The sequence below is a fragment of the Lipotes vexillifer genome, unplaced genomic scaffold (genome assembly GCF_000442215.2).
Source record: "Lipotes vexillifer unplaced genomic scaffold, Lipotes_vexillifer_v1.1 scaffold479, whole genome shotgun sequence".
Classification (NCBI taxonomy): Eukaryota; Metazoa; Chordata; class Mammalia; order Artiodactyla; family Lipotidae; genus Lipotes; species Lipotes vexillifer.
In genome coordinates, this window is record NW_006796443.1 from 2,574,526 (window position 1) to 2,601,822 (window position 27,297).

The 27,297-nt window shown below is 40.7% G+C and overlaps 1 protein-coding gene across 2 annotated transcripts in view; it reads right to left on the reverse strand.

Moving 5' to 3' along the window:
* Positions 1 to 14,445: 14,445 nt before the first annotated feature.
* Positions 14,446 to 27,297, reverse strand: part of ENOX1 (ecto-NOX disulfide-thiol exchanger 1) — a 309,422-nt gene continuing 296,570 nt past the window's right edge. The window contains exon 15 of one of the 2 annotated variants that reach the window (XM_007468621.1): positions 14,446 to 15,024. In XM_007468621.1, the coding sequence (XP_007468683.1) occupies positions 14,893 to 15,024 (132 nt within the window). In that variant the 3' untranslated portion in view covers positions 14,446 to 14,892. The remainder of the gene's footprint in view (positions 15,025 to 27,297) is intronic. The other variant, XM_007468620.1, reaches the window with a different exon arrangement.

The following is a 27,297-nucleotide window of genomic DNA, read 5'->3' on the forward strand; positions in this document are numbered from 1 at the left end:
CCCTGTGCTCTACAGTAGGACCTTGTTGTTTATCCATTCCATATACAATAGCTTCCATCTGCTGACCCCACCCTCCCACTCCATCTCTTCCCCACCCCCCTCCCCCTTGGCAGCCTCAAGTCCGCGAGTCTGTTTCTGTTCCATAGATAGGTTCATTTGTGTCATATTTTAGATTTCACATATAAGTGATATCATGTGGTATTTGTCTTTCTCTTTCTGACTTCACTCAGTATGACAATCTCTAGGTCCATCCATGTTGCTGCAAATGGCATTATTTCATTCTTTTTTTACGGCTGAGTAGTATTCCACTGTGTATATGTACCACATCTTCTTTATCCATTCATCTGTTGATGGACATTTAGGTTGTTTCCCTGTCTTGGCTATTGTGAATAGTGCTGCTATGAACATAGGGGTGCGTGTATCTTTTTGAATTATAGTTTTCTCCGGATATATGCCCAGGAGTGGGATTGCTGGATCATATGGTGATTCTATTTTTAGTTTTCTGAGGAACCTCCATACTGGTTTCCGTAGCGGCTTCACCAACTTACATTCCCACCAAAAGCAGGAGGGTTCCCTTTTCTCCACATCCTTTCCAGCATTTGTTATTTGTAGACTTTTTAATGATGACCATTCTGACTGGTGTGAGGTGATACCTCATTGTAGTTTTGATTTGCATTTCTCTAATAATTGGCGATGTTGAGCATCTTTTCATGTGCCTATTGGCCATTTGTATTTCTTCTTTGGAGAAATGTCTATTTAGGTCTTCTGCCCATGTTTCAATTGGGTTGTTTGTTTTTTTGTTATTGAGTTATATGAGCTGTTTGTATATTTTGGAAATTAAGCCCTTGTCGGTCACATTTGCAAATATTTTCTTCCATTCTGTAGGTTGTCTTTTCACCCTTTTTTATGGTTTCCTTTGCTGTGCAAAAGCTTGTAAGTTTGATTAGGTCCCATTTGTTGATTTTTGGTTTTATTTCTATTGCCTTGGGAGACTGACTTAAGAAAACATTGGTATGATTTATGTCAGAGAATGTTTTGCCTATGATCTCTTCTAGGAGTTTTATGGTGTCGTGTCTTATGTTTAAGTCTTTAAAGCCATTTTGAGTTTATTTGTGTGGACGGTGAGAGGGTGTGTTCTAACCTCATCGATTTACATGCGGCTGTCCAGCTTTCCCAACATCACTTGCTGAAGAGACTGGACTCCAGACTTTTTAAGGCCTTCAATTTGACCCTGGCTTGATAGGGGTGGAGGTCTTGGGAAGTATGCTTAGGTGGGTCCACAGAGAATTCACCTTGAGAAGGTGCATGCTTTGGTGAATCACCCTAGCTGACAGCTGCTGAGAAGCAAGCCTTCTGAATGTGACACCATGTCATGTCACTGGAACCTTCCCCAATTTTGCCACAAAATTTGTCCCAAACTGCTCAAGAATGATGGTTATGGACGTACTGGAAGCCTTATAAAGAGCTATAAAACCTCATGAGTAGAGCAGCAAAAGGAATTCGGGGTAGAGGACAAGCGGAAAACAGAACAGCTGCCTTTGGAAGGTGAAAGGTCTTTCCCGTGAACAGCTGTGAGAAGTCCCAACTCCGCACAAGGCTGGGGGATGGAAGGAAGCTCGACACCCCAGGGACATTGCTTGGTGACGGTGGAGGTGGTATCTATTTTTAACAGCAACAATAAAATTGGGATTTTTTTTCTCATTCTCTTGAGCAGTGGTTCTTAGCCAGTAGAGACGTTACTCCCCCCCAGGGGACATTTGACAATGTCTGGAGTCATATTTGATTGTCACGCCTGGGGTAAGGGGTGTTGTCGTCATCCAGTGGCATCTAGAGCTGCTAAGCAGCCCGCAGTGCACAGGACAGCCTCACAACAAAGTATCTGACTCCAATTGTGACTAGTGCGGAGATGGAGAAACCCTGCTATAGAGGCCCTCCCTGCCCTACGCGAAGGGGAGGCTCTTCTGAGTGCGTGCTGTCAGACTGCTGTCAGTAAAAGCATAGGAGGCACATTGCAGCCTGTAGGAGAACAGGAGACTCAAGTGTACTTTGGATGTTTCCTCCAAGACAAAGGAGTTCATTCAAGGCCGAGTTTGGTGCTACGGGAGCTGCCACATCAAAACCAGATATTAGATCGAAGGATTTGAAACCAGTTCACCTCATTGCCTCAGCGTGATGGTGAGGTAAAGCCAAGATGGATTTCATGATAGTGTAAGAGCTTCCCTGACAAAGTGATCTTGTCTCTGCCATTCATTTGGTGCTTTCTGTGTGGTCTCCTATTGCTCCAGGTTTCATCTCCCCAGTTAGAGGGCAAACTCAGAGCAGCCAAGGGCTACGGATTCTCCCCTTTTATGGGCCTCCTGCCATTCCTAACAAAGGGCAAGCCCTCAGGGAAGAAATGTGTCATAAAGGAAAGTCACCACCTAGCTCAATGTAGTCCAAAGGGCTGACAACCTAAAAAAAAAAAATTAGGACAGGAAGAGGAAAACCATCCTCAGTGATGAATGTTCTAAAATTAGAGTCTGCAGTACAGGTATTGTATTTCCTCAGAATATTAATGTGCCCTCCCTGTAGTACATCATCGAGATTTCACTGGAAAATTAGGAAGGGCAAGGGAAGAGTTTCAGGCTGGAAGGATATTTTGAATATCGTAAGTGAGTGAAATAAGCAAATTTAAAAACGAACTTGTTTTATTCAGGACCAGATTAATGACAAGGCAGTAAGTTTTCGGTCATTTTTATGGAGGCAGATCGGGAGCATCAGAGGATTCATGTTGCAAGGGAACGTAAAGAATGGTGTTTCCAATCTACCCTGCTTAAGAGGTTGTGACCTGTTCAAGAAAACTTAGTGGCAAAGTCAGGACTAAAACCAGTTTCTCAACTGCTAGACTACCATCCTGTGCTGTTTCACCTGCCATTTGTCATGATGCCTGACATTCCACCACTGACAGGTAGGGGGATGAAAAGGTGGTAGGTGTTTGGTCAGGCAGATGTGGGCATGCATCCCAGCTTTGCTGCTCCCTTTCTGTGGGGCTTGGTTAGCTTTCCTGACGCTTGGTTTCTCATCTGGGAGTAGAGAAAGCGGTAACCACGAGCAGTTTATTAATCTGTGCCCCGAAAGTTCCTAGTCTCCTAAAGCTCTTGATTGTAATGCAGTTATTACAAGTTTTCATAACTTAAGACAAGCGCTTCTCGGAATGTGATTTGGGAAACACGTGTTCTGCAAGATGTCTTCAGAAGTTTTCTCTGATTAATGTGTCTCATGGCGAAAATAAGTGTCTGAGACACTAGTTAAACCAAGGTAAACAGACATGGGAATTCTCAGAGCCTTTCATAGGTTAATGGGTACTGTGATTCACCAAAAGGATATAATGAACAGCACTTGACAAATTTGTATGACTGTAGAACTCTCTTTTTAGTGGAATATCTCATAACATCTTCTGGAACATTAGTTTCTGTGGAAGACACTTTTGGAATTATGGTAGGTTGATTGCACTGAAGGCCCCACCCCTTGTCTGGGCTCAGCTCTGTGACTTATTTTGGCCAGTTGGTGGTTAGCAAGTGTGATGAAAACAGAGACTGGGAAAGTCGTGCGTTGAGGCTTGTTCTCTTGCTGCTCTTCATAATCATAACCTTAATCCTACTCTTCTCTTGTTCCTTCATCATTATCATGAGTATATGCTAGGGCTGGTCTGCTGGAAGGATGAGAGACACTTAACTGAGGAGAGTGGATTTGTCACAGCTGAGGTCATTGAGACATGCTTGCTTCAAGCCAACCACCAGCCGACTACCACCAGAAACATGATCCCAGTCAGCAGCTAGTTGACTTAAAGTTCATGCAAGTGAACCTAAGATCAGGAGAAGTTCCCAGCTTAAATCACAAACCTGTAGACCTTGTGAGCTAAATAAATGATTGTTGTAAGCCATTCATTTTTGGGTGGTCTGTTATGCACCATTATGTGTGGCAGTAGAAAATTGATACAGAAATTGGAATGGAAACTGGTACAGAAGTGACGAAGGTCTACACTCTGATCCCAACTATTCATTTTATTCACACATGCAGTATATGCTTACCCCCTCCTCCCAAGATCCCTAATGATCTCATTTAATCATAGCGCCAGGCTCAAGGTCTAGGGTCTCAAGACATGTAACATGTTTCGAATTTGGCTCCTGGATGTAAATTCTTTTTGACGAAGGCCTAGGAATGAAGAATATAAGCTCTTTTACCGCAAACCTGATACACTAGGGTAAGAAAGGACAGGATAATCCTAGCAGACAATCCCATTCAAAAGGATGAAGAATGGAAGTTACATGAGGCAGGAGTTCATAGCAGTTCTGAAGTCTAGTCCTGTGAATGCTGCCAGGACCTCCTCCTATTCCAGAGGAGGGGAATATTCCTTGACTGGGCCTCAATTCTGCTCCCTGAGCGTGACTCTGCAGTCCATTGTTTTCTATGGCTCTCTGCTCTACCATCCAGGATGACTTTAGTTATCCACTCTCCTTGGCTACCTCTGTGTGCTTTGAGCGATTTTCTCACCCTCCTTTTTTGTTTGTGGAAATGGGGGGCCCAGAGATTTCCCTACTTTTTCAACAGTCTCAGTTTCTTTTAGTATAAATTGGTAGAACTCTTGCCAATGCAGTACCCACAAAGTTTTTGTGAGTTTCTTACAAATCTGATGAGCCAAAAGCAAAACCTCCACTTCTTTTAGAGCTAGATCTCTCTCTAGACTTAATTACTGTTATTTGGGCAAGTCAGGTTGCTGTGGGGCAAGGCTCTTCAGATTCCTAGCAGCCCTTTTGTCTAGCTTAGAGGTTCTGCTAGGTTCTGCTTGCTTGCTTTCAGAAGTCATAATAAAAGGTCTTAAATATTTGTTTGGATCCTTGCCCCAGGCATTATTTTACTTTGAGAATCTTTTGCTGACTGAAGAGACTAGAGATAAGAAACAATTTTGTTTTCCAACCAGGAAGTTATGGTCCTTCTATAGTCCCTCTAAACTTGCTTACACACTGGTTGGTTATTTCTTGAACCCTTCTCTTTTCTTACAGGAACCTTATCAATATGTAGGTAGTGAGAGCCACTGATACGTTCAACATTCTGCCTGGAAATGTTATTACTCAAATCCCTGAGTTCAGTAGGTACATTTCCTGTCTTTTGAATTACCAAATGACAATTTTACCTTTTTTTTTTTTTTTTTTTTTTTTTTTTTTGCTGCTACATAATCAATGTTACTGTTTTTCCATCCTTCTATAGCAGTTTTCTCATTACTTTCCCAGACTCTGCCCACTTCTTGGTCTCAAAGCCAATGCCACATGTTTTACTTTTTTGTTATAACAGCACCCTAATTCTAAATCACAATTTCTGTGTTATCTATTGCCACAAATAATGCTGCATAACAAGTCACCCCAAAATTCAGTGGCTTAAAACAACCATTTATTTAAGCTCGCAAGTCTAACCAACAATTAAGGCTGGGGACTTCCCTGGTGGCGCAGTGGTTAAGAATCCACCTGCCGACGCAGAGGACACGGGTTCGATCTCTGGTCCGGGAAGATCCCACATGCCACGGAGCAACTCGGCCCGTGCACCACAACTACTGAACCCGCGAGCCACAACTGCTGAGCCCACACGCCTAGAGCCCGTGCTCTGCAACAAGAGAAGCCACCGCAATGAGAAGCCCACACACTGCAACGAAGAGTAGCCCCCGTTCACCGCAACTAGAGAAAGCCCGCGCACAGCAACAAAGACCCAGTGCAGCCAAAAATAAATAATAAATTAAAAAAAAAAACCAATTAAGGCTGAATTATACTTCTTGTCTTTGACATGAGATCAGCTGGCTATTAGCTGATCTAGGGTGGCCTTGACTCAGGCCACTTGCCTCAATTACTTATATTATTCATCCTCCCGTAGGCTAGCCTGATACGTTCTTATAGCCATGTCAGAGTGCAAGAGTGCACAAACCCAGTCATGCAAGAGGGCAAGCAGAAATTTGCAGGTGCTTGTCAAGCTTCTGCTAACATCTCTTTGGCCAAAAGCGGGTCAAAATGACCAAGTCCAGAGTTGGAGTGGGAGGAGATTACAGAATTACAGGGAAAGCAGATTAGCCATTAAATAGGGCTGTTAATAATCTCCGTCTGCTATAGGAATTGTTGCTGTAAATATAAGATTTCCTGGGTTAGAACCTTGCTCCAGGGCCTCCCTGGAACAGGGCCCATTGATGTCCTCGTGGGTTAGCTAGCTCAGTTTCCTTCCCTTTTCTGACTGTGTATGATATACACACGTGTGTACGTGAAGTTTTATTAGTGTGTGAACGTATACATTCTGTGCACATGTGCACAGAACGTATAACATGTCTGTGCACATGTGCATTCGTGCCTGTATATATGCGTAGTGGTGGGTGTTCCTTCCCAGTTTATTAAAATATTCCACTATACTTGACCCGATAAATCATGAGACAGTGAGATGAGCACTCACAGGGCAAAGCCTTATGGGAAAAGAAGGGAATAGGAGTCCAAAGGGGGGTTATAAGAACAAAGCAGGAGTTGGGTGCTTCCAGGTTTGAGAAATTTCCAGCGGCAGTAATGAGGATTTCCTCACCCCTTCTCTTCCCACGTTTTTCCTAAAACCGGGATGCTGGAGAAACACGAGGTAGAACATCCATGTTGCCTTTCCATAAAGTAATACAAAGCAGAGAAGCACAAGATAGATTTTATCCCTTCTATTCTCCCACCAAAATGTCCCCTCCTTACTGGAGATCGAGGACCAGAGACAACCTACCTCGTTTTTTCTCAGTCCCAAGATTGGGACGTTGTTCTGTTTCCTTTGAAATATTTTATATTTGAAAAAACACACCAGGTTTGTCTTTGCCAAGACTGTCTTCCAGGAGATCTGGTGTGAGTTCGGAGCTTTACTGATTCTTTATTGATTTCATGAGTCCCTAAAACCTCCCAGTGAGGCCACAGGACTCTGGAGTTCTTCGGAGGCCTCGCTCTATCTAGATCCACACAGTCTGCCAGGCTCTTGGGACTGTGGGAGATTTCCGGTTACGTTGTGTTAAAAGCATTTGTTATTCCAGGGAGGAATCAGGAAGCTGAATCCACCTGATATGTTAGTGGTGACCTCTGAGGGGATATGCTTTCCAACTGGCAGTGGATTGTGAGGCCATGAGATTGAAAACGTTTGATAGAAAACGTCTGCTAAGGTCTACGAACTTAGATGACCTAGTAAGACCCAGATAATGGAGAAAATTACAGAAAGACCCTATGAGACAGGTTGTTACTATTATCCCCATTTCAGAGATTTAGTCACGTTCCTGTGATCACTCACTTGGAATGATTCCAGAAAAATGCCCCTGAATGCCTCACTATACTGTCTCTACGACCAGGCAATCTACTCCTTCCATGGCCGAAAGGCTGGAAGCTTCATTTCTCAGCCTGTAGAACCAAGCAGCGATATATAAAATACTTGACTGTAGGTTGGCATAGTCTAGATTTTGCTGTCCTCTGCCACCCACCGTTTGATTGTATACCAGGCCCAGCACCACAAAGCCTTTTCTTTGGCGTATGTTGAACCAAAGTTACCGTTACCGGCTCAAGGAACAGACATTGAGGTGCAAAACCCTTCCCAGTTGCTGCCCAGCCTTAGGAAGTGACAATTATCCTCACCAAGAATTCATAGTGCTTTCTATTTGAAACTTGATTTACTCTCATAAAAACGATGCATGATATGTTGATTTGATGTAACAATCAATGCCTGTTTAATAAACCACCCACAGTGGTGTTCATACATTATCTCTGCCTGAAGACAGTGTTTGACCTGCCAGCCCATATTTCACATTCTGTATCAAAAAATACCAGAGAAACCAACCCTCACTAAGGCATAAACATATTCAAAGGCAAAAGATTTATTTATTGATGAGCGCCTCAACTTGACCAATTTTTAGCTTTTTCCATTCTTCTTGGAAAGAAGGATGCTTTCCAAAAAGAGATTGCTACCAGATGTCGTGGGTTACATAGCACTTGCTCAGATGAAAAGCATATGAAATGGAATATTCCGGTTCCTGATTCAGTCCTATTCTTATCTACAGATAGCTTTTCTTACGTGAACCTGACAGTGTTGGGGTTGATATTAAGACAGACTACTTTAGTAAACAAGAGAAAGAGTATTACTCCCTACAGTAGCAAATGAGCTTTATATAGAAATTTCTTTGTGCAGGGGAAGATATTACAATTTTCAACACACAATAAATATATTTGCTAGACAAATAAAAAAGCATTTCATTACATGCAATGCACTTTCTATTGTACATTAACCACTTTTTTGCTTTGTATAGAAAAGTACCATCTTCTACTGTAAAACGTTTGCTATTTATTTTGAGTCTGTTTTTCCCGTGAAGTAAGAACATTCCATTCCATAGCCCTGTACAATACATGTACATTATAAAGGAGGTGAAATGTGCATTAGGAACGTCTGAGCTTTATTGTTTGGGTATCTGTACAGTTCTGAGAGCAGGCAAACGGAGTTAAAATTTTGGACCCGAACAGCTTATTTTATTAACACAACCAGTCTGTAATTACTAGATTTACTGGAGTCTTTTACTTTGATACTCTCAGCAACTATAATAGACATGTATGTTCTCTAAAATAATACTGTTGCATGTTCCAGCTACAACTATAATTTTTCCTGACAGTGTTTCTTCTGGGTTAAAGAAAACATAATTAATACTTTACTTAATCCTTGCATACTGTATACCTAGTTGACCATCATTCAAAATGGCTGTTGCCCAGAGCCATATAGTTTCTTTCCAGTTGAATGTATATGACCCTGATTACTGCTTGTTGGAAATACGCGAAATAAGTAAAAAGGGAGTTGTAACAAAGAATTCTGGCTCTAGATTTATTCCTGGCTGAGGGTCACTGTGATGGTGACTGCCCATTTGACTATAAGAGTTGTGAGTGTCTTTGCAGGTTAGAGAGTTGCAACGATTTTGCTTATGCTGGTCTTAACGTATTTAATGGACTGTTGAACATATTTAATGGACTATTTGTGGGGATGATGCTTATACTTGTCTTATTTTATTTGTATGTTTAGAAACATATTGACTATTTATCCCTAAAGACAGGAATTGGCTAAGAGCAGGGAAAGCACTTGGCTACTTTGCTTGGGATGATATATCTAAAGTACTGTTTCTGAAGAAACCAATGCCTTCAGTCTCCCTGGCTCTGATCTGTGTGCTTTATATGCACGGTCTCTTATTTAATCATCACAGTGATCCTCCGACATAGGTGTTAACAGTACCCTATCATGAATCTGGGACTAGCACCTCACTGGGTTTAAGTAACGAGCTTTAGTCACAAGGCCAGTGAGGGTTAGGGCTGGGACTCAACTCTGACACAGACTGAACGCTCTCCTACATAGTATGAGAAATTGCTAAATGTTCGAAGCCCAGAAATTAAAAAAAAAAAACATCCACTAGAAAGCAGAAGAGGGAAATTAGAGTTGGTGGAACTAGAAACACAGTATTTTTAATGATCTAATATATAAACACATTCATTATAAATTAACTCTGAAATGTTGTTTGGTGTGCTACATGTAAAAGTATAGTTTATTCAGATACTACTGGCAGACTGATTGAATATACATGTGAACCTTTTACCATTTTGATAGAAAGTGAGCCAAGCTATAAGATTTTAGGAGTCTAACATCTCTTTATTTTCTCAGTTTATGAGGAGAAACTATGAGCATTATGGTAAAATAGTTCTTACGTTTTCAGGATAAAACATCTTTTATTGAGTGTAACAAATAAACACAGCACCCATTTTTAGAAAAGGGATTAAAAAAAAAAAAACCGTCAAAGTAAAACATCCCCAACCCTTACCAAGAAAAAACAACTTGTCACATACCATATTTGTTGCATGGATGTTTGTTTAAAACAGTCTCGTTTTCTACACAGTTACTGCCAACATTTTCTACTTTTGTCATTTCTTTTTTATTACCCTCATTGAAAACGAGAGGTTTATCAAAATGGAAACAAACTTCTCTACACTTTCAAGTGTTGTTTTTGATGTGGTATTTACTATAAGTATTTGAGTACTTTCAAGCGCAGACAATTGACTTTGCCTTTGCTCCAACAGAAAAAGGATACTTAAGCCACAGCTGGAAGAGGTCTCATACAATGGAATATTATTCAGCCTCAAAAAGGAATGAAATTCTGACACATGCTACAACATGGATGAACCTTGAAGACATTTAGCTAAGTAAGTGAGACAGAAGGCCAAATACTGTATGGTTCCACATGTGTGAGAGACCTAGAATAGGCGAATTCAAAGAGACGTAAAGTAGAACAGAGGTTACCAGGGGTTGAAGGAGGGGGATAGGGAGTTATTGTTTAATGGGTACCGTAAAATTTGTTGGGGATGATGATGAAAAAGTTATAAATAGAGTGATGACTGGTTATGTACCATTGTGAGTGTACTTCCTGCCACTGAATTATACAATTACGAATGGCTAAAAGATAACTATTACGTTACACATATTTTTCCACACGAAGATTTTTCTCAAAAAGGCAAGAATGCTGCCGAGGTCTTACAACTGAGGGAAAGAAAGTTCTAGCCTCTATTACTGGACCTAATATCTCAATATGTTCTGATTCAACAAATTCAGAAAATTCCTATGTGGGCTTTTTTTTTTCATGCATTGGGTTCATTCAGTCAATAAATACTTAAAAGTCATGGTATGTCGTGTCAGTCTGAGGGACTAGAGGGATGAGTAAGGGAGGTCTCCAGCCTGCAGGATGTGGGAGAGACAGCTGCATTCATAAATGGTTAACAAACAGCATTAGGGCTGCAGTAGAATTATACTGGAGTAGTGGGAACACAGGAGAGGAGATTCCTGAGGGGATCAGGGCTTCATAGAAGAGTTAATAATTGACCTGGGTTTGAACTTTTAGAAGGAATTGGGTTGCTTTTTGTATTGCAGTATTATGTAGTACATTGTCACTCACATTGTCTGTCTTGGAATCTTGGATCTAAAATATTTGCAGCCTTTTTCAAATACTTTGTAATTTTTCCTTCTGTGTCTAAGCAAACTAGTCTCTGGAGGCAGGAAAACGTCTTGGTTCCTTCTCTGTCCTGCTTTCTAAATATTTATAAGTAAAACCACTTTGAGAAATAATTCAAAGTAAACGAGACATGCTTGGATCCCTCAAAGAACTTGCGGTCTAACGGGGAGATGAGGCAAAGACAGCTGGGCAGTAAATGCCTTAAGAAATAGTCAATGTGGGATGGCCGTGCAGAGGCCGGAGAAATGACTTCTGGGGAGTGGAGAAAAGCTTCACGGCTGAGGAGGGTCTTTGTGTTTTCCTCTTAAGGCTGTGTAGAATTTTGACAACTAGATGTGCATCAGGTCTTTTCCTTCAGATAGAAAGATATGAGCAAAAGCAGGCAAGAAATGTTAGCCCTACTCAGGGGAGCAGTGAAAAAGCCAGCCAGAAAGCCCCGTTGGGGCCGGGTTACAAGGATCTCCAAACTTTCAGTGCTCCGCTTATTTCTCAGAATCCAAGAACAATGATTTGTTATTGGGTAGATTTAGGAGACAAAGGCCAGAGTTTTCCCACTTGTACACATGTGCAGGGGATGGTAGAGAATACAGGAGAGCAAAAGCGGTGATCCGAAGGTACTGCCTGGGCATCGGGCTCACAGGAGGAGTGGGGATAGACTGAACTAGAGGCATGATGTGGTGAAAAGAAGAACATGTTTTGGAGTCATTGGGTCCTGGTTTCAAATCCCATATTCAGAATTTTCTAACTGTGCGAACTGGGCCGAATTGTTAGAACCTCTGAGCCTCATTCTCCTTGTGTGACCAATGAGGACAATAATGCTATCCTTGTATAGGGTTATCCCGAAGATTAGGGAGGATGGGGTGACAGACATATGTAGACGGCCCTCAAAGGTACCAATGTTAGTTCCTTCCCCAGGTGATCTCTAAAGTCCCATCTGAAACCAGAATGTGGGTGAAATAATTTAGAAGTTTTTCCTTCTTTTTCCCTGCACAATTGAAGAAGTTAGAAAGTGGTGTCTTTTTGTCAGATCTAAAATAAGGTCGCACCAACTCCTTTTCCTAATCAGAGCTCTAAGCTAGGTTTACCCTGTGCAGTGTATCCTTCGGCTAAAGTGACTACAGGCAATACTTGAAAGTATGAATGCACATTTGAAAACATCTACCAGACTTTCAAGTTGCAGATAGTCTAGATTGTGGTACCTCCCCTTGTGTCCCTACTTCATAACTGTCACTTCACAGAATTCTTTTTTTCTAATTATTTTTCAGGTGAACCTCTTAGGTCTTCTATTTTACAGTAACGTTATCTGTAAATGAGGTCGTCTCTTCCGACTGTTGTATCCTTATTTGTGTCTCCTTTTTTTTTTTGAAGTCTTAAAATGTTTTCTCATTTTTTTTTTCTCTTTCTGTTTTTTTTTTTTTAACAAATTGACACTGTGTACAAAGAATTCAAGTGGCCAGTAAAACTACTGCTTTAAAATTGTTGGCTTTATGTAACAGAGTGTATAGTTGGAATTCACATCAGAGCTTTCCAAAATGGCAATAGTACAAGCATATGACTTTCTCTAGTATCCAAAACCTGTTCTGGCTTTCATTTGGCTAAGGAATAGAAAACTAGACAGCCTTCTAAAGCTGCCACAGTTTCCTAAAATGCTTTGATAAAAGTGGGCATGCTTCAGTTCTCTTGCTTACCCTGATAACACTGGACTAAACAGAAAATGAAGAAAATTTAGTCAGTAGTAACTTAAGCGGTAGCTAGCTCGCTCTGGATAAATTTGTCAGGATGATGGTGGTAGTGGGCATTAACAGGTGGTAATGGGAAGACCTCGAGTATTTCAACATTTAATATGACATTGATAGTTTGAATCCCATAGCTCTGTTGTCACATCTTTCCTGTTACGTGGCTCACATCATATAGACACTTTTGGGGAAATGTCTTTTCCCCATTGAACTATGAGCTCAGTGGGGGCGGGAGGGGGTGGGTCCCTTCTTACTCAGCTCCATATTCATGGGTTTAGCACTGAGCCTGAACATAACATATGTGTAGATATTTATGGGAGGCATGAATAAGAACCTTAATTTATCAGGGCTCAATAAAAAGAGCCTGAGGACAATAATGTCCAATAGGGAATTATGAATGTCTTTTCAGAATTTCAAAGAGCATTCACTGTTCAGCTGTCTTCCTAAAAAATGTTTCATTTAAAATTAATATCTTGAATACTTGTCCTTTTTTTTTTTTCTTTTTTTTTTTTTTTGCGGTATGCAGGCCTCTCACTGCTGTGGCCTCTCCCGTTGTGGAGCACAGGCTCCGGACGCGCAGGCTCAGCGGCCATGGCCCACGGGCCCAGCCGCTCTGCAGCACGTGGGATCTTCCCGGACCGGGGCACGAACCCGTGTCCCCTGCATCGGCAGGCGGACTCTCAACCACTGCGCCACCAGGGGAGCCCAATACTTGTCTTTTTTAAAATAATTTTTATGTAAGGAAGCAGGAAGGAGATACAATTTAAAGCCCTAGTCTACTTGTAATTAAAGAAGGGAAGCCCAAATTCTCTCTAAACTGTTGGTCCAAGCGTGAATTCTTTAATTCCTTTTCTAACGTGTATGTATTCCAGAAAACATACAAATAAGTAAACCCAGGAATTAATAATATTAATTGGCTACTTTGTTCCTATGCATGAGGACACAAAACAACGGTAAAATTTATGTTGATTACATTTGGATGTCATATCATCTTGGTATTTTCAAATACTGTCTATCTATTCTAATGCTGTATAATCTCCTTTTCTTAGTACTTTCCACTTTACGATTTTTATATATTCCTGTTTGAAATAACATTTTGTCTCAATGTCACTCATGCATTTATTTAATCATTTAAAAATGATGGTCTGTGAGATGGGACTGAATAATGTGAAAAATATTTCTTAAGGAAGAATGAAAATATATCAAAGAACAATTTGCAAAACCAATATGGTAGAAGTCATATTTATTGAAAAAAATTAATATCTTTCTTTGCTATAAAATTTGTAACAGGAATATTTACTAAATGTTTATTTTTGATGCAGAAACCTGAATTTTATACCAAGTACAGGACAGTAGCACTAGTTTTTCTTTTATTTACATTTTATGAAAATTGTTATGCAGTCCATGTTAAAAGAACTTATGATGGAGAACTGTGTTACATTAGAAAAATAATATTCTTGGTAAAGCATTCTCAAGGAGTACAATCACATCTTCTGCCTCTTCAATGAGGCAGAAGTCCCTATAACAGCATATAACTTAATTTACAAAATACAGTAACTGTTCAGACACATATTCAAGTTTTCTTTTGGTATGATTTATTTTCCTCACTGTAAAATTACTTTCTCTCTCTCTCTCTCTCTCTCTCTCTCTTTTTTTTTTTTTTTTTTTTTTTTTTTTTTTATACTAAAACAAACAGAAAGACTTTCAGGAAAATGTCATTGAATGATTTCAGCTATAGATTACATATACAACAACTCTGTAGCCTAGCAACAACCATTGCCACACCATCATTAACTTTAAATATTTTACTTGGTGAGCTATTCTCAGACGTAGCACATTTTAAGGTTTTGCCATCATGACTGTGGAATCGTTGGTTTTCGTAGCAAACAGATCTGTCACAGTATGAAGCTTTGTTTGTTTTAGGGAACTGGTACACAATTACATTTCCACTCACAAGAGAACGCCACAGATGTAAACTAAAGTCAGGCTCTGATGGCTCCATAAAGGTCCTGCGCTGGACCAGCCCCAAACCTCCTGGGCTCACACTGCACAGCCCTGGCTGGGTTCAGGCAGTTTCATATCCAGAGACTTTGCTGCTCTTCACAGTTAGGTAGTTTTAATTCCTTCAAAGGCACACAACTTCCACCTTTTTTCCAGCGTTGCTCCCACGCCTGTGAATTCCTGTTTAAACATGCGTGGCAACCTCATCAGAAGCATTTCGATTTCGTTTGCAGATATCTGTTTGTTAGAAAGGAAGAAAAGTCACTTTTGGGAAACAAGGAGGCAGGGGGTTGAGTGAGGACATGCTTTCCCAATGAGACAAACATGTAGTTTCCTAGTAGGCTGTAAAGTAATGTTCTTAGAAAAGGAGCACAGGTTAAAGGGCTGAATGTGATTAACTTCATCATCTCCTGGGCAGCTGGTGGGAGGGGGGGTATGAGACAAGTGGGTGGAAAGTTTCCGGTTCACCCTTCAAATGGATGGCTACCTTATCGCCAGCACCATGCCTGAACAGCCCTCCCTAGATAAAAAAGGAGATGGGGCGGGATTTAAGATGGCTCAGAGCAAACTGATCACCACTTGGGGAAAGCTACCACTCCTCTGATACAAAGGGCAGTACTTTTATCTAACTTGGTGAGGGCCAGAGGGCATGTCGGTGGATTTCTTGCCACCCTAACTTTCTCTTAACTTTCACAGGGACCAGAAGACCATAATGGTTTAGGAATAAAAATGAAACCCAGCACCCACAGCAATAAAAGTCTCAAGGCCCATCCAGTCATAAAACCCAGGTGGGTTTTTTAAATGCAGTTTTTTTTCTTCTCCCAACTTTTATTACATATATTTTTATACCAGGAATTCATTTTTTCTTAAATAAAGAACAAAACAACCACAACCCTTTTACTCTAATGCAGCCATTGCTCTTTTTTTTTCTGGGTTTGCATCCTAATCCATGCATATATGCAGGGATCTCAACTAGCAAGTTGACTGAGAGCCTGGAAACGGAGGTCTGACATTTCTGTTTAAATTCCATATCACACTATTGTTATGATCCAAATGACCCTACCAAGATGATAGTTTCTCTAAGTAAGTCTCAACAGGTGGGGATGACAACATTTAGTAAGGATGTGTGAAGACTACTGTCTTAGCACAGACTTGGGCACATAGAAGTGTTCAGTGAATAAGACCTCATTATTTTTCATGGTACAATCACTGTATGGATATCATTTTACAGTCTATAGTTTACTTTCCATTTAACGATTAAGAGAGACCAGGGACTTCCCTGGTGGTCCAGTGGTTAAGACTCTGCACTTCCAATGCAGGGGGTGTGGGTTCGACCCCTGGTCAGGGAACAAGGATCCCACACACATGCCATGTGGCCAAAAAAAAACCAAAAACAAACAGCAACCAATTAAGAGAGACCAAACAAACAACAGATACCAGAGAAATACAAAAAAAAAAAACGTAATAAAAGAATACTATGAACAATTATATACCAACAAATTGGACAACCTAGAAGAAATGGACAAGTTTCTAGAAACATACAACCCACCAAAACTGAATCAAGAAGAAACAGATATTTTGAACAGACTGACCACTAGAAATGAAATAGAACCTGTAATTAAAAAAGAAAAAAAAAGCCTCCCTGCAAACAAAAGTCCAGGACCAGATGGCTTCACTGGGCAGTTCTACCAAACAAACATACAAAGAAGAACTTCTACTGATCCTTCTCAGACTCTTCCAAAAGACTAAAGAAGGAACACTCCCAAAGTCATTCTGTGAAGCCACCATCACCCTGATACCAAAACCAGACAAAGACTATATAAAAAAAGAAAATTACAGGCCAATATCTTCGATGAATATAGATGCAAAAATTCTCAACAAAATACTAGCAAACTGGGTCAGAAGACTAGATACCTAGGATGGCAAGGTGAGAAGGACTCATCTTGCCGTGGCTGGCTTTGAAGACAGAGGCAGGGAGCCACGATTCAAGGAACACAGACAGCTTCTAGAAGCTGGACAAGGACTCCTGCCAGTGTTGCTGAGGCATCGTGCATCACTCAGAATCCCAGCGGTCACCCAGCTGGTGCTGAAGGAAGTTCTGTTATGGATGCACAATTAAGACTTCCTTATTGCTACTGTGAAGGGGTGCTGTTGAGCCTGTTGATGTGGCACTGGTTTGTAAAAAAATCTATCAGTCAGTAATTTAAGAGTACGTACATCATGAAGATGGCAGAATAGAAGGACCCTGAGCTCACCTCCTGACATGAGCACACCTAAGTCACAACTAGCTGCTGAACAACCACTGATGAAAAGACTGGAACCTACCAAAAGAGAGATTCTAATCCAAAGACATAAAGAAGAAACTCAGTGGATGGTAGAAGGGGCACACTTGCGAAATAATCAAATCCCATATCCCCTGGGTGGGCGACCCACAAACCGGAGAACAGTCACAGGAGTGAGAGTTCTGAGCTCCATGTCAGACTCCCCAGCCTGGGGGTCTGGCATTGGGAGGAGGACTTCCGGGAGCATTTGGCTTTGAAGGCCAGTGGGGCTTGAGTGCAGGAGCTCCACAGGACCAGAGGAAACAGAGACCCCATTCTTGGAGGGCCCACACGATTTCTTGTGTGCACCAAGACCCAGGGCAAAAGCAGTGACTCCATGGGAGCCTGGGTCAGACCTACCTGCCGGTCTCGGAGGGTCTCCTCGGGAGGCAGCTGTGGCTCACTGTGGGGACAAGGACACTGGTGGAAGAGGTACTGGGGAATATTCATTGGCGTGAGCTCTCCTGGAGGCTGCCATTTTGGCACCAAGACCTGGCCCCAACCGCCTGTAGGCTTCAGTGCTGGGACGCCTCAGGTGAAATGACCAACATGGTGGGAACAGAGCCCCACCCGCCAGTGGACAGGCTGCCTAAAGACTTCCTAATCCCACAGCCACCTCTAGACATGCCCCTTGACATGGTCCTGCCCAGCAGAGGGCCAAGACCTAGCCCCACCCACCACCAGTGGGCAAGCATCAGCCCTTCCCACCACGAAGCCCGCACAAGCCTCTAGGCCAGCCCCACCCACCAGGGGGCAGACATTAGAAGCACGAGAACTAGGATCCAGCAGCGTGCGGAACCAAGTCAGCAAACGCAGATCAGAACCTACCCTGGGACCAGCTGGTCCCCTGGCCCTTGGGTGACAAGAAGGGAGTGTATTGCTGGGACACATAGGACATCCCCCACAGAGGGCCACTTCTCCAAGGTTAAGAAACGTAACTAACCTTCCACATACATAAACATACAAATAGAAATTTAGACAAAATGAGATGGCAGAGGAATATGTTTCAGATGAAGGAAAAACATAAAACCCCAGAAGAACAACTAAGTGACATGGAGATAGGCAATCTACCCGAGAAAGAATTTAGAATAATGATTGCAAGGATGAGCCAAGAACTCAGGAAAAGAATGGATGCACAGAGCAGGAGGTTTTTTTTGTTTTTTGTTTTTGCAGTACGTGGGCCTCTCACTGCTGTGGCCTCCCCCCGCCGCGGAGCACAGGCCCCGGACGTGCAGGCTCAGTGGCCATGGCCCACAGGCCCAGCCGCTCCATGGCACGTGGGATCCTCCTGGACCGGGGGCACGAACCCATGCCCCCTGCATCAGCAGGCGGACTCCCAACCACTGCGCCACCAGGGAAGCCCAAGAGAAGTTACAAGTTTTTAATAAAGACTTAGAAAATGTAAAGAGCAACCAAACAGAGTTGAAGAATACAATAACTGAAATGAAAAACAAACACTAGAAGGAATCAATAGCAGGATAAATGAGGCGGAAGAATGGGTAAGTGAGCTGGAAGGACACAGTGGTGGAAATCATTGCCACAGAGAAGAATAAAGACAAGATAATGAAAAGAAATGAGGACAGTTTAAGAGACCTCTGGTACAGCATCAAATGCACCAACATTCGCATTATAGGGGTCCCAGAAGGAGAGGAGAGAGAAGGGGCCTGAGAAGATATTTGAAGCGATAAAAGCTGAAAACTTCCCTAACATGGGAAAGGAAACAGTCACCCAAGTCCAGGAAGAGAGTCTCAGGCATGCCAAGAAACATAATCAAATTGACAAAAATTAAAGACAAAGAAAAAATATTAAATTGACAAGAGAAAAACAACAAATAACATACAAAGGAATCCCCATAAGGTTATCAGCTGATTTTTCAGCAGAAACGTTACAGGCCAGAAGGGAGTGTGGCACAATAGAATTAATGTGATGAAAGGGAGAAACCTACAACCAAGAATACTCTACCCAGCAAGGCTCTCATTCAGATTTGACAGAGGAATCCAAAGCTTTACAGTCACGCAAACGCTAGAAGAAATTAGCACCACCAAAGGAGCTTTACAAGAAATGCTAAAGGAACTTCTCCAGGTGGAAAGGAAAATGCCACAACTAGAAACAAGAAAATTACAAAATGGGAAAGCTCACTGGTAATGGCAAACATACAGTAAAGGTAGGAAATCATCTCCACACAAATATGATATCTAAGCCAGTAATCATGAGAAGAGTACAAATGCAGGATATTTGAAACACATTTGGAATGAAGAGATCAGCGACTTAAAACAATTACGTACATATATATAGACTACTATATCAAAACCTCATGGTAACTGCAAACAAAAAAATCTATAGTAGATACACACACAGAAAAGATAAAGGAGTCCAAACACAAACACTAAAGACAGTCATCAGATCACAAGAGAACAAAAGAAGAAAGGAAGAAAAAAGACCTAAGACCTATGTATCAACATACATGTTGATAACTACCATATGTAAACGAATTAAATGTCCCAACCAAAAGACACAGACTGGCTGAATGAATACAAAAACAAGATCTGTATATGAGCTGTCTACAAGAGATCCACTTCTCAGACCTAGAGAGAGACACACGCAGACTGAAAGTGAGGGGAGGGAATAAAAGGTATTCCCAAATGGAAATCAGAAGAAAGCTGGAGTAGCAATACTCACAGAAGACAAAATAGAGTTTAAAATAAATACTGTTACAAGAAACAAAGAAGGGCACTACACAGGGATCAAGGGATCAATCCAAGAAGAAGATATAACAATTGTAAATATGTATGCACCCAACATAGAAGCACCTCAATATATAAGGCAAATACTAACAGTCATAAAAAGAGAAATCAAAGTAACAGTGGGGGACTTTTCATCAATGGACAGATCATCCAGACAGAAAGTCAATAAGGAAATACAGGCCTTAAATGACACATTAGACTTGACGGACTTAGTTGATATTTATAGAAGACTCCATCCAAAAGCATCAGAATACACTTTCTTCTCAAGTGCACATGGAACGTTCTCCAGGATTGATCACATGTTGGGCCACAAAGCAAGCCTCAGTAAATTTAAGAAAAACTGAAATCATATCAAGCATCTTTTCCAAGCACAGCACTATGAGATTAGAAATCAACTACATGAAAAAAACCTGCAAAAAACATAAACACATGGAGGCTAAACAAGATGCTACTAAATAACCAATGGATCACTGAAGAAATCAAAGAGGAGATAAAAAAAAATACCTAGAGACAAGTGAAAGCAGAAACATTACATTCTAAACCCTATGGGACACAGCAAAAAGAATTTTAAGAGGGAAGTTTATAGTGATACAAGCTTATCTCAGGGAACAACAACAACAAAAATCTCAAATAAATAACCTAACCTTACACCTAAAGCAACTAGAGAAGGAGGAACAAACAAAACCCAAAGTTAGTAGAAGGAAAGAAATCATAAAGAACAGAACAGAAATAGAGACTAAGAAAACAGTAGAAAAGATCAATGAAACTAAAAGCTGGTTCTTTGAAAAGGTAAAGAAAATTGATAAACTTCTAGCCAGACTCACCAAGAAAAAAAGAGGGCCCAAATCAATAAAATTAAAAATGAAAAAGGAGAAGTTACAACGAACACCACAGAGATACAGAGGATGAGACTAGTAGGAGCAACTATGCACCAATAAAATGGACAACCTAGAAGAAATAAACAAATTCTTAGGAAGGTACAATCTCCCAAGACTGAACCAGGAAGAAATGGAAAATATGAACAGACCAATTAGCAGCACTGAAACTGAATCAGTGATTAAAAGACTCCCAACAAACAGAAGTCCGGTGCCAGATGGCTTTGCAGGCAAATTCTACCAAACATTTAGAGAAGAGTTAACACCTATCCTTCTGAAACTATTCCAAAGAACTGTAGAGGAAGGAACACTCCCCAAACTCAATCTATGAGGCCACCATCACCCCGGATACCAAAATCAGACAAAGATACCACAAAAAGAGAAAATTACAGGCTAGTATCACTGATGAACATAGACTCAAAAATCCTCAACAAAATACTAGCAAACTGACTCCAACAATACATTAGAAGGATCATACACCATAATCAAGTGGGATTTATCCCAGGGATGCAAGGGGCTTTTCAATATCCACAAATCAATAAGTGTGATACACCATATTAACAAATTGAATACAAACCATATGATCATCGCAATAGATGCAGAAAAAGCTTTTGATAAAAATTCAACACCCATTTATGATAAAAACTCTCCAGAAAGTGGGCACAGAGGAAACATATCTCAAAATAATAAAGGCCATATATGACAAACCCATGGCTAACAGCATACTCACTGGTGAAAAGCTGAAAGCATTTCCTCTAAGATCAGGAACAAGACAAAGATGTCCACTCTTGCCATTTTTCTTTTTTCTGGTACGCGGGCCTCTCACTGCTGTGGCCTCCCCCGCCGTGGAGCACAGGCTCCAGACGCACAGGCCCAGCGGCCATGGCTCACGGGCCCAGCCGCTCTGCGGCATGTGGGATCCTCCCGGACCGGGGCACGAACCCGCGTCCCCTGCACCAGCAGGTGAACTCTCAACCACTGCGCCACCAGGGAAGCCCCCACTCTCGCCATTTTTATTCAACAGAGTTTTGGAAGTCCTAGCCACAGCAATCAGAGAAGAAAAAGAAACAAAAGACTTCTTTTCCAAATTGGAAAAGAAGTAAAACTGTTATATTTGCAGATGACATGATACTGTACATAGGAAATCTTACAGATGCTACCAGAAAACTATTTACTAGACCTCATCAATGAATCTGGTAAAGTCTCAGGATATGAAATTAATACACAGAAATCTGTTGCATTTCTATACACTAACAACAAAATATCAGAGAGAGAAATTAAAGAAATAATCCCATTTACCATCACACCAAAAAGAATAAAGTACCCTGGAATAAAACTACCTAAGGAGCCAAAAGACCTGTACACTGAAAACTGTTAAGATGCTGATGAAAGAAATTGAAGATGACACAAACAGATTGAAAGATATACTGTGTTCTTGAATTGGAAGGATCAATATTGTCAAAATGACTATACCACCTAAGGGAATCTATAGATTCTATGCAATCCCTATCAAATTACTAATGGCATTTTTCACAGAATTAGAACAAATATTTAAAAATTGTATGGAAACACAAAAGACCCCAAATAGCCAAAACAATCTTGAGAAAGAAAAATGGAGTTGGAGGAATCAGGCTCCCTGACTTCAGACTATACTACAAAGCTACAGTCATCAAAACAGTATGGTACTGGCACAAAAACAGAAATATAGATCAATGGAACAGGATAGAAAGCCTGGAAATAAGCCCATACACCTATGGTCAATTAATCTACAACAAAGGAGGCAAGAATATACAATGAAGAAAAGTCTTTTTAATAAGTGGTGCTGGGAAAACTGGACAGCTACATGTAAAAAAATGAAATTAGAACATTCTCTAACACCATACACAAAAATAAACTCAAATGGATTAAAGACCTGAATGTACAACTGGATACTATAAAACTCCTAGAGGAAAACATAGGCAGAACACTCTCTGACATAAATTGCATTTTTTTGGACCTCTCTCCTAGAGTAATGGAAATAAAAACAAACGGGACCTCATCAAACTTAAAAGCTTTTGCATAGCACAGGAAGCCATATACAAAATGAAAAGATAAAATATTTGCAAACAATGCAACTGACAAGGGATTAATCTCCAAAATACACAAACAGCTCATACAACTCAACAACAAAAAATCAACCCAATCAAGAAATGGGTAAAAGATCTAAATAGACATTTTTTTTTTTTTTTTGTGGTATGCGGGCCTCTCACTGTCGTGGCCTCTCCCGTTGCAGAGCACAGGCTCCGGACGCGCAGGCTCAGCGGCCATGGCTTACGGGCCCAGCCGCTCCGCAGCAGGGGGGATCTTCCCGGACCGGGGCACAAACCCGGGTCCCCTGCATCGGCAGGCGGACTCTCAACCACTGTGCCACCAGGGAAGCCCTAAATAGACATTTTTCCAAAGAAGATATACAGGTGGCCAAAAGACATATGGACCCATACTCAACATTGCTAATTTATTAGACAAATGCAACAAAGCTACAATGAGGTACCACTTCACACCAGTCAGAATGGCCATCATTAAAAACTCTACAAACAGGCTTCCCTGGTGGTGCAGTGGTTGAGAGTCCACCTGTCAATGCAGGGGACATGGGTTCAAGCCGTGGTCTGGGAGGATCCCATGTGCCGCGGAGCAACTAAGCCCGTGCGCCACAACTACTGAGCCTGTGCTCTAGAGCCCGCGAGCCACCAACTACTGAACCCACGTGCCGCAACCACTGAAGCCCACACGCCTAGAGCCTGTGCTCTGCAACAGGAAAAGCCACTGCAATGAGAAGCCTGCGCACCTCAACGAAGAGTAGCCTCTGCTCGCCTCAACTAGAGAAAGCCCACGCGCAGCAACGAAGACCCAACACAGCCAAAAATAAATTAAATTAATTAATTAAAAACAAACTCTACGAATAACAAATGGTGGAGAGGATGCGGAGAAAAGGGAACCCTCCTACGTTGTTGGTGGGAATGTAAGTTGGTACAGCCACTATGGAAAGCAGTACGGAGGTTCCTTAAAAAACTAAAAATAGAGCTACCACATGATCCTGCAATCTCACTCCTGGGCATATATCTGAAGAAAACTATAATTTGAAAAGATACATGCACTGCATTTTTCATAGCGGGACTATTTACAATAGCTAAAATATGGAAGCAACCTAAATGTCCATTGACAGATGAATGGATAAAGAAGATGTGGTATATTTATACAATGGAATATTACTCAGCCATAAAAAAGAATGAAATAATGCCATTTGCAGCAACATGCATGGACTTAGAGATTATCAGACTATGTCAAGTAAGCCAGACAAAGACAAATATATGATATTGCTTATATGAGGAATCTAAAAAAAAAATGATACAAATGAACTTATATAAACAACAGAAATAGACTCACAGACATAGAAAACAAACTTATGGTTACCAAAGGGGAAATGGGGGGGAAAGGATAAATTAGGAGTTTGGGATTAACATATACACACTACTATGTATAAATAAATAACCAACAAAGACCTACTGTAAAGCACAGGGAACTATACTCAATGTTTTGTAATAACCTATAAGGAAAAAGAATCTGAAAAAGAATAGATATATATCTATGTGTAACTGAATCACTTTCCTGTACACCTGAAACACAACATTGTAAATCAACTATACTGCAATAAAAAAAAGTAACAAAAAAGTTATCAAACGAAATCCAGGAACGCATAGAAAAGATCATACCCCATGATTAAGCTGAATTCATCACAGGGCCACAAGAATGGTTCAACATACACAAATCAAACAATGTGATACACCACATCAACAAAAGAAAAGACAGAAACCACATGATCATCTCAAAAGATGCAGAAAAAGCATTTGATAAAATTCAGTAAACACAGATAAAGATGTGGCACATATATACAATGGAATATTACTCAGCCATAAAAAGAAACAAAATTGAGTTATTTGTAGTGAGGTGGATGGACCTTAGAGTATGTCATACAGAGTGAAGTAAGTCAGAAAGAGAAAAACAAATACCGTATGCTAACACATATATATGGAATCTAAAAAAAAAAAAAATGGTTCTGAAGAACCTAGGGTCAGGACAGGAATAAAGATGCAGATGTAGAGAATGGACTTGAGGACATGGGGATGGGGAAGGGTAAGCTGGGACGAAGTGAGAGAGTGGCATGGACATATATACACTACCAAATGTAAAATAGGTAGCTAGTGGGAAGCAGCCACATAGCACAGGGAGATCAGCACGGTGCTTTGTGACCACCTTGAGGGGTGGGATAGGGAGGGTGGGAGGGAGATGCAAGAGAGAGGAGATATAGGGATATATGCATATGTATAGCTGATTCACTTTGTTATAAAGCAGAAACACACCATTGTAAAGCAATTATACTCCAATAAAGATGTTAAAAATATATATATATGAAGAAAAAAACCAAATACCTAAAAACTTAATGGCATAAAAAAAATATCCATTTATGATAAAAACTCTTACCAAAGTGGGTATAGAGGGAACATAACATAATAAAAGCTATTCATGACAAACCCACAGACAACATAATTCTCACTTGTGAAATGCTGAAAGCCTTCCTGCTCAAATCTGGAACAGGACAAAGATGCCCACTCTCACCACTTCTATTCAACATAGTATTGCAAGTCCTATTCACAGCAGTCAGACAAGTAAAAGAAATAAAAGGTATCCAGATTGGAAGAGCAGAAGCAAAATTGTCATTGTATGCAGATGACATGGTACTATATATAGAGAACCCTAAAATATCCACACAAAACTATCAGAACTGATAAAATAATTCAGTAAAGTAGCAGAATACAAGATTAACATACAGAAATATGTTGCATTTCTTTACTTTACACTAACAATGAAATATCAGAAAGGGAGAGTAAAAAAAAAATCCCTTTAAAAATCACATCAACCCCCCCCCCCCCAAAAAAAAAACTTAGGAATAACCCTGACTAAGGAGGTGAAAGACTTATGTGCTGAGAATTATAAGACACTGATAAAGGAAACTGAAGATGATTCAAAGAAACAGAAAAATAGCCCATGCTCTTGGATTGGAAGAATTAGTACTGTTAAAATGGCCATGCTAACCAAAGCCATCTACAGATTTAATGTGAACCCTATCAAGTTACTCATGACAGTTTTCACAGAACTAGAACAAAGAATCCTAAAGTTTATATTGGAACCATAAAAGACCCAGAATTGCCAAAGCAATCCTGAGGAGAAAAGAACAAAGCAGGAGGCATAACCCTCCCAGACTTCTGACAATACTACAAAGCTACAGTAATCAAAATGGCATGGTACTGACACAAAAATAGACATACGGATCAATGGAACAGAATAGAGAGCCCAGAAAAAACCCACACACCTATGGTCAATTAATCTTTGACAAAGGAGGCAAGAATATACAATGGAGGAAAGACAGTCTATTCAGCAAGTGGTGTTGGGAAAGCTGGACGGCCTCATGTAAGTCAACAAAGTTAGAATGCTCCCTCACACCATACACAATAAACTGAAAATGCATTAAAGACTTAAATATTAGACGTGACACCATAAAACTCCTAGGAGAGAACAAAGGCAAAACATTCTCTGACATAAATTGTACCAATGTTTTCTTAGGTTAGTCTCCCAAGGCAACAGAAATAAAAAGCAAAAATAAACAAACGGGACCTAATTAAACTCAAAAGCTTTTGCACAGTAAAGGAAACCATGAACAAAATGAAAAGACACCCTACAGAATGGGAGAAAATATTTGCCAATGATGTGACTGACAAGGGCCTAATTTCCAAAATATACAAACAGCTCATCCAACTCAATAACAAAAAAACCAAACAACCCAATCAAAAAATGGGCAGAAGACCTAAATAGACATTTCTCCAAAGAAGGCATACAGATGGCCAATAGGCACATGGAATGCTGCTCAACATTGCTAATTATTAGAGAAAATGGAAATCAAAGCTACAATGAGGTACCACCTCACACCGGTCAGAATGGCCATCATTAAAAACTCTACAAATAACAAATGCTGGAGAGGGTTTGGAGAAAAGGGAACCCTCCCACACTGCTGGTGGGAATGTAAATTGGTATAGCCACTATGGAAAACACTACGGAGGTTCCTTAAAAAACTAAAAATAGAGCTACCACATGATCCTGCAGTCCCATTTCTGGGCATATATCTGGAGAAAACCATAATTCGAAAAGATACATGCGCCTCAATGTTCATAGCAGCACTGTTTACAATAGCCAAGACACGGAAGGAACCTAAGTGTCCACTGACAGATGAATGGATGAAGAAGATGTAGTATATATATACCATGAAATACTACTCAGCCATAAAAAAGAATGAAATAATGTCATTTGCAGCAGCATAGATGGACCTAGAGATCATCACACTCAAGTCAGAAAGAGATAGACAAAAACCATCTATCATTTACATGTGGAATATAAAATGTGACACAGATGAACTTATTTACAAAACAGAAACAGACTCACAGACATAGAAAAGAAACTTATGGTCACCAAAGGGAAAGA